Source organism: Macrobrachium rosenbergii, chromosome 42 (assembly GCF_040412425.1).
Source record: "Macrobrachium rosenbergii isolate ZJJX-2024 chromosome 42, ASM4041242v1, whole genome shotgun sequence".
NCBI classification, from domain to species: Eukaryota; Metazoa; Arthropoda; class Malacostraca; order Decapoda; family Palaemonidae; genus Macrobrachium; species Macrobrachium rosenbergii.
Window position 1 is genome coordinate 15312887 of NC_089782.1, and position 12454 is coordinate 15325340.

The window sequence follows — 12454 nt, forward strand, 5'->3', positions numbered from 1 at the left end:
GGAGTCACATAACAGCTGTGGAGGAGGAATTTGAACATTTCTGTTACCATGGTAACATACTGGATTTTGAGGCTGAAATTTAGAGGACTGTAAGAAGGAGAATTGTAACTCCTTGGATTAAGTGGAGAGGGGGTTGCTGGAACAATGATGAACGGTGGGATCTGTTGTTTGCTGATGATTTAGTCATTATAGCAGACACAGAAGGAGAGCTGCAAGGAAGGTTTTTAGCATGGAAAGGAGCCTAGAAAGGAAAGGATTTAAAGTGAACATTGGAAAGACACAGCTAATGACTAGTAGCAGAGAAGGACGTGAAGAAGTAAACATTCAAGTGGAAGATGATACAGTGCTAAAGCAGAACAGTGAGTTTAACTATTTGGGATCAATAGTAACAGAAGAGGGAGGTACTGAGAAAGCAGTGAGACAGAGAGTGAAAGTAGCATGGCGAAAATGGAGAGAAGTAACTGGAGTTGTTTTAGACAAGACAATGCCATTAAAGCTCAAAATGAAGATTTATAAGACAGTTATCAGGCCCGTACTATTATATGGGCAGAAACCTGGGCACTTAAGAGGAAAGAGGAGGGACTGTTGGAAAAAACCGAGATGAGGATGGTGAGATGGATTGCTGGAATATTACTACTGGAAAGGAGGGAGAGTCAAGATATAAGAAGAATGTGTGGTATATGTAATGTAAAGGAGAAGGCTAGGGAAGCTCGTTTGAGGTACTATGGCCATGTAATAAGAAGATAGGAGGTGGAACCAATCAAGAGAGCTAAGAACATGCCAATGATGGGGAGGAGGAGTGTGGGGTGTCAAGAGATCAGATGGATGGATGTGGTGAGGAGGGACATGGGTGAGGTGGGACTGAGGGAAGAAGATGCTAGGAATAGAAATAGATGGAGAAAGTTGACTCGAGCGGCCGACCCTGCTATACAGTGTGACTAATAAGGTCGAGAGAAGAAGAAGAAGAAGGGTTGCTTGACTACTCATAAGTACAGAGCAAAAACTTTTGCCATGTTTACAGGACCCATTACTTTCCAATTTGGTAGAGTCATGGACAAGTCAAAGAAAATGGAGGAGATCCTGCAAAAGCATTAGTACAAAATGCTGGGAGTAATGGTTGATCTGTTTTGTGAACGTTCTGGTATGGATGAGGAAAGCTGGGTCATCAGTTTCTGACATGGAGGGAGAGGGGCATGGGCACTTGTCACACATAAGCATGTTTACTTTCTTGGTCAGAATATTACAAAAGTACAATTACCTGCCCCTTGTTGCTTCTACTCTTTAACAATATTTAAACCTTTACAGGCTGGAAAACAGATTGGATTGAGAGAGGCTGGGAAAAGCTGGGAATGTTAAATAAGTGAGTGACAGAATGTCAGTTAGTGGAAAGCCACAGAAGATTATAAAGGAAAGGCATAGATGGGAAATTCAAGCAGAAAGTATGCAAAATAGAAGAGACTGGAGGGAACTCGTTGCGCATATATCTCCAAAACTTTAATGACAGTGATTATTAAGCAAATAATCCAGATTTCATAGACAATATTTGGTCAGCATGATTTGGATCTTATGGTTTTGGTAGAAATGAATAAGTCAAGGAAAATAAAACTTGATGTGATGACTATAACAAGAATTAATCCAATGTATTCAAGATGTTGTGTAAGATGAACAAAATTGTGGGTGTTATTATATACAACAGTAAGGCATAAGTTATTCTGACTGTAAAAGAATTTGAAAACCAGATATAATTGAGCTTGTTTTTTTCTCTGATTAAGAATTGAATACTCTGTTGTTTATGTACATACTGACTTTTTTTGTTTTTCCTGAGACTTGTGGTAGGCAACTTTGGCTTTTAGAACTTTGGATTGCTGATATATATAAGTGCTTCATTTTACGTTGCAAAAGGTTTATTTTTTAAAGGTAGGTTCTGTAATGCAAGAAGGATTGATTAGTGTACTGTACCACTGTTAAGTCTTTCTATGATGCACAACTGTATTCTCATGTAACAATACAGACTTAGCCCTGGAGTTTTGCTGTATATCTCTTCATTTGTAAGTGTCATCTCTGTCCAGCTAATACTGTATTGTCATCTTTCTCCCATAGGAGATGTCATATCCAGTCATGCAACCTGGAATGCTTGCTGGGGATCCTGGAGGAGGAAGGCATTGCCCATACTGTCCCCGAACTTTTGCCTTCCCAAGCTATCTTCAGAGACACATCACTCTTCACACTGGAGAGAAACGATACCGCTGTCCAAAGTGCATTAGTCAGTTCACTCGACGGAGTCACCTCAAGGTCCATATGTTCAGAAAACATTTTATTGTTTCCAAATCGAATACAACATGCCATCTATCTCTCTAACTGTAAAGTAACCTGTCAGGAACATTCAAGACATAATAGCTTTGTGTTTATTGTCCTGCACTTGTCTTCAATGACTTGTTTCACTCTGTTAATTGTTTGTGAAACATTTTGCATCTTATCTGAGGAACTGGTTTTAAAGACTAAATCATATGATGAAATGGAATGTGACTATTAAGTGAACTGATGTTTATTGTTTGTATAATGCTTTGTATGTTTTGCTAGAAAAATGAAGGTGCAATGTATCTTTTATCATTAGAATAAAACTTATAAAAGTAAGTACCATATGCTTTTACTTTTATTAGATGCAGTTAATTATGAGCTCATTCATATGATTTAAAATGGCGAAGGGTGAATAGGGTATAAATGTAAAACAGTTATGAACAAACATGAAAAATGTACATATGCTCAGACTAGTAATCTGACAATTTTCAAAATAAATGGAATATTATGAAATACTTAAAACAAATAAAAACATCGCTAAAGGTAACTTACCCATACCCAAGCCAGGTTTGATTATATAAAATAAAATGTCTCTAGTAATCGTAACCATTCCAAACCTAGTACCACATAAAATTCTAAAACCAGAAATGTTAATGTTTGTTATGGGGACCTTGAAAATGTTCTCTTATGGATGACTGAGCGATCTGCGTGGTACCCAAAAGTCACGCAGCCAGTGTTAATAGCTCTGTTTTCAGCTGTTGTCTACTAGAGCTTTTCCCTTGTGTTTTCTACCTCATATCATCTATAAAAGAGCATTACCATGTCCTTGGGATATATAATAAATCTTAGTACTGTATTTCTGATTTCAGTGACTGTATTTGTGGCTAGGTTTGTAGCAGAATCAAGATTATTAGATACATCATGTACAGAGAAAATCAAACACAGCTTCAGTATGAACAACTGGCCTTGAGCGAAATAGTTGCATGATTTATTCCTTTAATACAACAGTTAATTTTCAAAGATTTGCCATAGAATGTTTACTTTGTATAAATGTATATTATTTGTGTCATAATTAGTTCTAAAGCTTTTATTTTTGTTGTAGAAAACTGGACTTAACATAATTTAAAATTCTTATTTTAATTTTGGTGAAAGAAAAAGAACATGATGTAATGAGTATTACATTTTTTTCCTCTATCTCAACTTAGGAAAATAAACTTGACAGTATGGATCAACTATTTGATATTCTAATATATTATGCAAGAGTAACTTATTCCTACAAAATGAAAATAACAGCCAATACAAGTATCTACTTTAGTAATGAGAGCTTCAGTAAAACCCTCCTTTATTGACATGGTCCACTGGTACTGTATAGTGGTTAGTGTCGTGGGATGCCACTCAGATGTTACGGGTTCACGTCTCCCCAGGTCGATGAAAAATTAGTGGCTCTGTATCATGATCAGCTGCTGCTGCAGTGTTTGGGTCTGCAGTGGGAGGTTGAAACCAACATTCTTTGGAAACTTGAATTTCAAGTCAATGGCCCATGTGTGCTTGTTCCATGTGAATAGTTTTCATCTACCGAAATAATGATATAATAATAATAATAATAATGAAAGACTGCTTTGTTCAAGTCTCTATTATTGTTAATGCACCTTTTGGGCAATTATTTTTAAGTTATGTGAAAACATTCGCAGTCCTCTGAAGAACAAAAAGACTAGGCTCTTTTTCAATCTGTTTTGGATGATGTAAAACTATATTTAATTTGAAACAGCACTCCAAATTTGTTTTTATGAAGCAGTTTTAAATTTACATTGTTGTTCAGATAGAAAGTTCATTAATAAAGTTTGACTTTACAGTAGTTAAATCCAATATGTATGTGTAATAGTCTTATAAATCAAATGACAAGTAGTCTTTTAAGCATTTATATGTTATACTGTAATTGTTTTAAAAAAGTGACTTCATTTCTCCTTTGGTCTGTTATTGAATTCAAACTTTCCATAAACAAATAAGAATTTGTTTCAGAAGAATATTGTTTCATTTAATTTTAGAATTTAAGTTATGTGATTGTGCTGTAGAGTGCCTCATCATGAAGGTTAACTAGGGAGGGGCAGCTTCATTAGCAGAAATTTTCTCTTTAGAATTGCTCCCAGTGCCTCATATTTTGCCATATCTGTAGAGTAAGATAATTTGGCATTCAATCAGAGAAGCAAGAAAATATTGCTATTATAAACATTGTTTATTTCATTAAAATTAAGAACTGTCTCAAGATTTTTAATGTTCTGACACTAAGTATGAGTCATTTTTTAAATAGAAACTGGTTAGCTATTTAGAAATGTGGTAGCTGAATACTATTTAGCTCCATCTGTAATTCTCCTGGTAATGAATTGAAACTGACAACTTTGGACAATTGATGGATGTCATCAGCACTTATGAAGAATTACAAAGAGAGGAATAGTTACTTGACCATGACCACATACTGTTGAGTCAGGGGTACCATAGGTGCTGTCCGAGGTAAATGCTAGCATTACTGAGATTGCAGTTCTCCAGAGTCAGATGTCCAGAAAATTAGTTTAAAGAGGAGATGAGAACTGATGACTGTAATGAAGACGAGGATGAACTTGCACGTGTGCATGCCAGATCTCATTAAAAATTTCAGAATGTCGAGGGTGAATGTTGGAGGGTGAAGCCCCTGGACAAAGTCTGTCATTAATGCTGTCAGCATACTCAACACTTTCTCCAAACAAAGTTTGTACCAAGGACAAAGTCACAGAATCTGGAGAGCTTAGAAAACTGGAGGAGAGTTTAATTTTCACAAATGGGCCAGAACTCTAAGAGCAGAAATAGTACTGTATGTGGGCAGAAGAGAAAATATAAGTGTGGACAATAATGCTGATATTCTCTTCCAAATATGGTGAAAGGCAAAATAAGAAAGATGTAAATGGCATCTTTCCCTAAGTGGTAACGAAGTGGTAGGAAACCAAACTCTGCTTTATTACAAATCTAATGGTAAAATGGTGAACAGCTATGGTTAGAAGATGAAAAGGGATACAATACAAGCACAGAAAACTTATTCACAAAAGAGAAATTTATTGTATGGCAAATGTTTCGGTGGATTTGTGGATATTCTTCATTATCCATTGTATTCTTTGCTTTATCTGGATTTTAAAATTTTTCTACATTCATTCTGTTAAAACTACTGCTAATGTATTATTCATCATGCCATATATCGTAAGTAACTTTGACAATTATATTCCTTATCTATTTTTAGCTATAAAAAGATGGAAATTTTATCTTATGTCACATATTTTAGTATAAGGATACTGGTATTCATTTTAAAGTGAAGCCAGCAACATTGCAATCTTCTCATAGAACCCTGGCCTGAGAGAAGCAATACAAGGAGAGGGAAAGAAAACTTAATGAGGCATAACCCCCAAGAAATGATCGACAAGCATTGACATAAAGAAGAGGGTATGTTTCAACACAAAACTCAGTGAATTTCCATTTTGAGCCCCTGTAGAGATTACCAGTTTTAGCATGCCTTGGTCATCATTGTCATTGTAATGTATAATGAGACCATTAAGTCCCATTCCAAAACTTACATCAGGCTTGCTGGAAGGACTTGTTCCAAAATGAGAGGCTGAAGAAGTTTGACACACAAGCATTAAGAGACAAAGTGGAGGAACAAAAATAAAAAGTAGAAAGCAAACAAGTTGGGGCTGAGGGAATACTGCAGAGAACTTTTATAACTGTCTACAGTATGCTGCACAGGGTACAATGTAAATAGCAACCTCCTATGGAGTAGTGTGCCTGTGACACACTCGTTGTTAAAGGCTCTTTGCAGCATCCTGTTGACCCTTATCTGCAAAGCTTGTCACCTTTTATCAGTTACCTTTTGGTTCTATGTAGCTGTCATGCTCCAATATTCTCCTCACAGTCAAGAACAATTCCATTGGCTGAGACCTGTGTGAGTCTAAAACTGTGACCTCATGAGTTCATTAGTCATGTACAACAATGATGATACCTGAAATTTATTCTGCTGTGTGAATTCTGTGGCTGATGATGAAAAATAGGCTTTTGAATAATTTTATGATGGACAAAAGGGAAATAATAGCAAGTTATTTTTTTATTGGTAATATTGAGATTCAGTGGCTGAGTTTCTCTCATTAGTCACAATGGTTTAGAATCAAATTCAAGCAGATTAGTTTTTTAGCATTAGCTTCCTTCCAGTTTTGCATTTATTAAAACAGAGTACAGTATATGATTTCAGCCTCATTAAGCTCTCATGATATGTGTAGCTTCTGTAATAACAAATTGCAAAATTTTTGTTATAAACAAGATCTCCATCCTTTTTCATTTACCATTTCTTGTAGAAAAAATTATTTAAGTAGCCAAAACTGATTACTGTACAGTGCAGTACTACTGAAATTTATGAAGTAAATTACAATACAGTAACTCGTTATCCATAATGTTTTCAAGTTGAATGGCTTAGGTTAGTGTGTGTAGTTTCTCAGTTATATCAGAATTTTCAATGTCTATTAGAAAGGTGGGTGATGAGAGGATGAGTTTTTTTAATTTTTCTCCAGTACAGTACCATTAGTAAAACTTAAAGAAGTATGTTTTTATCACATATAACCAAAGGAACCACAAAGATGTAAAACACCTCATCTATTTTGTTCTCCATTAATTACATACTTCATTACGCCTTGTCACACAATCACCTGATATTTTGCTTTTCCCCGTAGGGTGCCTTGGTTGGGGAAGGAGCGGGAGATTCACTGTTTGGAAATGCAATGGATCGGTTGTTGGGTGCACGTTCCTTTAGGGTGCATTCTTGTCCCTTATGCCCTTACAAGTCACGGCGAAAGGATATTTTTGATGGCCATGTGAGAACCCACACTGGAGATAAGCCATTTGCTTGTCCGTACTGCCCATTCACATCAGCTGACAGAAGCAACCTCCGTCGACACAGGAAACACCATGAAAGGGTCGAGGGAACAGCTTCGCAGATGGAGGAAAGTGGGGCATCAAATCACAAGCACTTTTCTTTTGGTTATTAGTGCTGTGAAAAATACTAAACATCCATTACTGTACTGCCAAATAAGTAAGTTAGATGTTATGCTTCATCATTCTTTTGCAAATTTCTCAGTGAAATTGTGTAATTATCCTAATATGCAAAGAATTAAGAAGCAAATAAAACTGAATAACATAAAATAAGGCAATTTGTTCACTGAACTTTACATTGTGATAGCCTGTTTACCCAGTTTAATAAATATGGTGAAAATTGCTTTTAGAAATATTAATACAATACTAACAAAATCTACATCAACAATACATTCAAGAACAGACTTAGTATTAAAAAAGAATCTTAGCTATATGCATAAAGTGGTTAAACACTTGGTCACTCTATGTAAATGATTACAGTTTAGAGTAAAGTACTGTATAAAATTCAAGAAAATTTAACAGTTATGTGTCCAAATGTTTATAGTTATGCAGATTATTCTAAAACTATTCAGGCAATATCATTGCATTGTTATTATGCTGTACTATCCAAGCTGCAACCATAGCTGGAATATCAGAATGCTACAACCCCAAGGGCTTTAATAAAAAAAAGTAGCCCAGTGCAAAAAAAAAATGTAAACAAAAAACAAAAAAGTAAAATACCCTATAAGCACCTTCATCCCACTCCTATCCTGGCGTTAATGGAATAAGCTTACACTTATCATGTACAGAATATAAATACCTATACAATATATATATATACAGTGAACCCCCATATTTGTGGGGGATGCATACCACACCCCCCACGAATAGCTAAAATCCGCAAATACTTAAAACCCCTCTGAAAACACTTAGAACTGCCCATTTTGATAGTTTAAACACAAGAAAAACCCTGTAAAAATGCTTATACATGAGTATTTTAATAGTTTTATCACAAAAAGTGCATTTATTCATGAAAATTATATGAAAATACAATAATTAGTGAATATTTCTCAGTGAAAAATACTGCGAATGGGCAAATTTTCCGCAAATAATAGCTAGATATGTTCCACAGAGAAACCTGTGGATACGTGAGTCCGCGAATCATGAGAATGCGAATATGGGGGTTTACTGTATATATATATATATTTTTTTTTTTATAGCATAGTACTGTATGTGTATGGCAGTCCCTGAGTGAAGGTGATCTCTTCATAAGTCGATCAGATCTTATGACACTTTTCAAAAATATTCATAAAAAATTTATCTTCGACTTAAGGTGAAAATCCGAAGTTTAGGCAGTCCTGAAGTTAAGGCAACATTAGGCTGGGTACTTCCGAGCTCCCTCATGTAAATAAGTACCGTATATGTCGGGTAGAAGACGACCCCCCCCTTTTCATGTAAAATTCTAGGTTTAGAGGTATCTTCGCCATATAAGACGACCCCCAATTTATTAAGTTAAATAACACTATCAGCTGATGTAAGTTAGTTGGTATATAAATAAAATCAATAATTATTGGAAATATCATACAAAAAATGTGTAAAGTCAGTATCTTCAAGATTTTAAAATGTTTGGCAAAGCTCACCATTATGAAAAAATACTTTTGTATTCCCTTAGGAAAAATATAAACATCACGACAAGTGCTCAATGCCTGTGATGTCACTATTGGTGGAGTAATACCCGTTGGAAGTAGATCCGCATGAATATATTCCTTTAAAATTGGAAAGAACCCCGATATTAAGGATAACTAGGGAAATATTGATATCATAAAACCCTTTAGTTTGATTTTAATAAAATACTACCATGGAAATATTGGCCTTTAGTAAACAACACGGCTCGTAAGTCGAGCACGACTGGGAACTATGAACATGGCTGTGTTTTGTAAACAAGGAAGTTAGACTAACTTGATTGACCATTTTAGCAAATTCAAATTATCTATCAATGTTAAAAGGGCTTTGTATAATAAGTATCAATAACAAAATTGTCTAATATTATTGCCTTATAATAATGGTACTCTGGACAAAGCTAGTAACATAGTGAGAGTGATCCTAACATGCAATTATGGTAATTAACTATGGTAATTACTGTAATTATAGTTGTTTTGTTTACAGCATCGATAGTTATGTCGCTAGTGATTCACTTGAATTACCTACGGTTTTTACCGTTATTACACTTGTTTTGTTTAGTGTCGATAATTGTGATGGTAGTTAACTATAGATACTTCAGGGTTTAGACTATCAATAAAAATTTTGGCAGGATTTAAGGTTTGCTTCTCATGCTTGGCATATAAGATGACCCCCATTTTGGGGGAGATTTTTAAGGTTAAAAGGTCACCTTATGTCACATATTCTGCAATACGCCAGCATATTCTGCAAAGCCAACCACAGGATTAAAGGTAAAGGCTTTAATTTCATCACCTTTTTTTATTTTTATAAAGCCAACCACAGGATTAAAGTCTCGCCTCAGGAACAGTTTTCCACCTTAAGGGACTGCTTTCATCACCTTTTTTATATATTATAAATTTTTATATATATATAAGATCCGATTTAAGTCTGATAAATAATATTGCCAAGACCAGGAACAGTTTTCCACCTCAACATCAGGCTGAAAAAACCAAACAAGGATGGGAATCAATAAAATTACAATAAAATGTGTCATAATAAATCTTCAACAAAAATACTAATATATATAAAATGAACAAGTAAGTAAATACAAACTAAAAGATATATAACGAAAAATTAAAATAAACATAAAAATATAAAATAAAACTATAAATGTAAACAAACTATATCAAAGTAAAATATTTATACCTAATTGATACCTACTATGAAATATATAGCTAGTTGAATACCAGACGAGTTGTTCAATTCCATATATCTTTTTAATAGTCAGCGACTCTGAAATTAAAAGGTAGTCTATTTGAACAAAAGGCAGTACAGTCCCAGTGAAAGGATGGTCCTGTGCTAAACTGTGTTCTCTAATGGGGGTTTGGATTAGTTCTAATAGATGCCTCTGTGTTCCAAAATTCTGTCGATATCCCACGTAGTGAAAATCGCGATAACCGAAAATCGGCAATTTTTGGTCCCTGCTTATCCATGCGCTGATGCCTTGATGATAAGTGAAAATCCGAAGATCGTGCACCAATAACCAAAGATCGCGCCTCTGTTAGATATGTATCAGCGCCAATACCTGATTATTGGCGCTGATAAGCAGAAATCAGCCCATGTTGGCACAGAAAATCGCTGATTTTTGTCACTAGACGAACACCATAAAACCGTATTGCTGATAACCGGGGACTGTTTGTATTTTATATATATATATATATATATATATATATATATATATATATATATATATATATATATATATATATATATATACATATATATATATATATATATATATATATATATATATATATATATATATATATATATATATATATATATATATATATATATATATAACACACACACTGTATGAATATATCACTACTCAACTTAAAGTTCACAAAGTAAACTATGCACACTGCCATCTGTTGAAAAAAATACATACTAAATGTTTCCTATGGGGAGAGGAAATATACAAAATTGGAATTGAGAGCAAATATAAAAAATAAGAATTCACCAAAGAACAAGTTAGGAATATTTTGAGTAATTCTCGTGATTGTAAGAATACATGGTAGTTAATCAAGAGAATACTCCGGATAATCAAGGAAGGGGTTAAAGGAATAGGTTCTTCTTCCTCGTGTTCTATTCCTTGCAAAAATTCTAACTAGCAGAATAGGCACACACAGCAAAATTTGAAGTTGTGACCCTGTCTGTCTGAATCTCTGAATGTTTGTAAGTAGGGTGGAGACACGCACAGACATATGTATATATGTATATGTATATATGTATATATATATATATATATATATATATATATATATATATATATATATATATATATATATATATAACAAACATACTCTACATATTGTATACTGTATAACTAAACAGCTGTTAAGAAATGGGTAAGAAAATTAAGACAACATTAAGGAAAGGAGTGGGAGTTCTCTTGTCTAAGATGATGAAATGGAAGAAACAGCAAGCTCACTAATATTCTTACATAAGTTTTCATTTTATTGTCACTGAATAGCACTTTTCAAAACTATTCCAAATGCCTGATGCCACCAAAACAAAACAAATATATATTTGGTACTGTACTATTTTCTGATAAAATATAAGCAAGGTCGTTTTACAGGTAAGTTGGTAATACTTTAATGTACTGTTATGCCATTTACTTACTGGAACTTTTTCTTTGTTTCAGATGATAGATAGGACAGACAGCAACCATGATGAAGGTGGAAACTTGCTTGGAGGAACAGGAGTGGGTATCAGAAAGCAATATTTCTGTCCGTTGTGCCCAAAGTCTTTCCTATTTCCATCTCACCTTGAGAGGCATGTCAGGACACACACAGGTGAACGAACTTTTGCCTGTCCTTACTGCCCTCACAGAGCAGCAAGGAAAGATCACCTAGATGTTCATTTGAGGACTCATTCTGGGGACAAACCATTTGCATGCTCTCAGTGTCCATTCAGAACAGCCTTCAGAAGTAGTCTAGAAGGACATATGAGGACCCATGCGCCACAGTCATAAAGTTATACCTTCCCAAAAACTCTTTCAGCGTTGTCAGTAAGTTTTGTTCAGCAATACATGATTTATTCCATATGTTACACAAAGAAAGTAAAATTTGTAATTAGAATATTATCCCTGATCAAGGAGAGGAAGAGGGCAAGAAAAAAAACTTTATTCCAGAAAAATAATCAAACAGTATGAAGAAGTGTTCATTTAAGATAAATATTATAAAATTTGTCTTATTTTTTTTTTACTTTTAGAAGCTAGGAATAGTTTTGACTCATGGCTACTGCTTAAAAGAGCTACAAATTGTATTGTTGTTTTATTTTGTTAGGTTCTAATGGGAATTTGAGACAACATAGGCTGTTATGTTTCTGGAGATACTGCTGTGGATTTACTGCAGTTTTTAAAATGATTGAATACATGGAGGTGGCATTATTGATCATTTTTTGTGTGAATTTATTTGGTGCGAACCTGTCTTAATAGGTCATGCAGTGTTACCATTTTTATTAGCACAGTGAAGACCTTAATAATGACTAGCTTGTTTTCTAAGAATTCATATTT

At 34.4% G+C, this 12454-nt stretch overlaps 1 protein-coding gene across 1 annotated transcript; it reads left to right on the forward strand.

The window, feature by feature from the left end:
- Positions 1 to 229: 229 nt before the first annotated feature.
- Positions 230 to 11911, forward strand: LOC136827743 (zinc finger protein 513-like). The gene is made up of 4 exons (XM_067085205.1): positions 230 to 359; positions 1306 to 1360; positions 2101 to 2263; positions 11582 to 11911. The coding sequence occupies exons 1-4, from the start codon at positions 230 to 232 to the stop codon at positions 11909 to 11911; spliced, it is 678 nt and encodes a 225-aa protein (XP_066941306.1).
- The last annotated feature ends 543 nt before the right edge of the window (positions 11912 to 12454 follow it).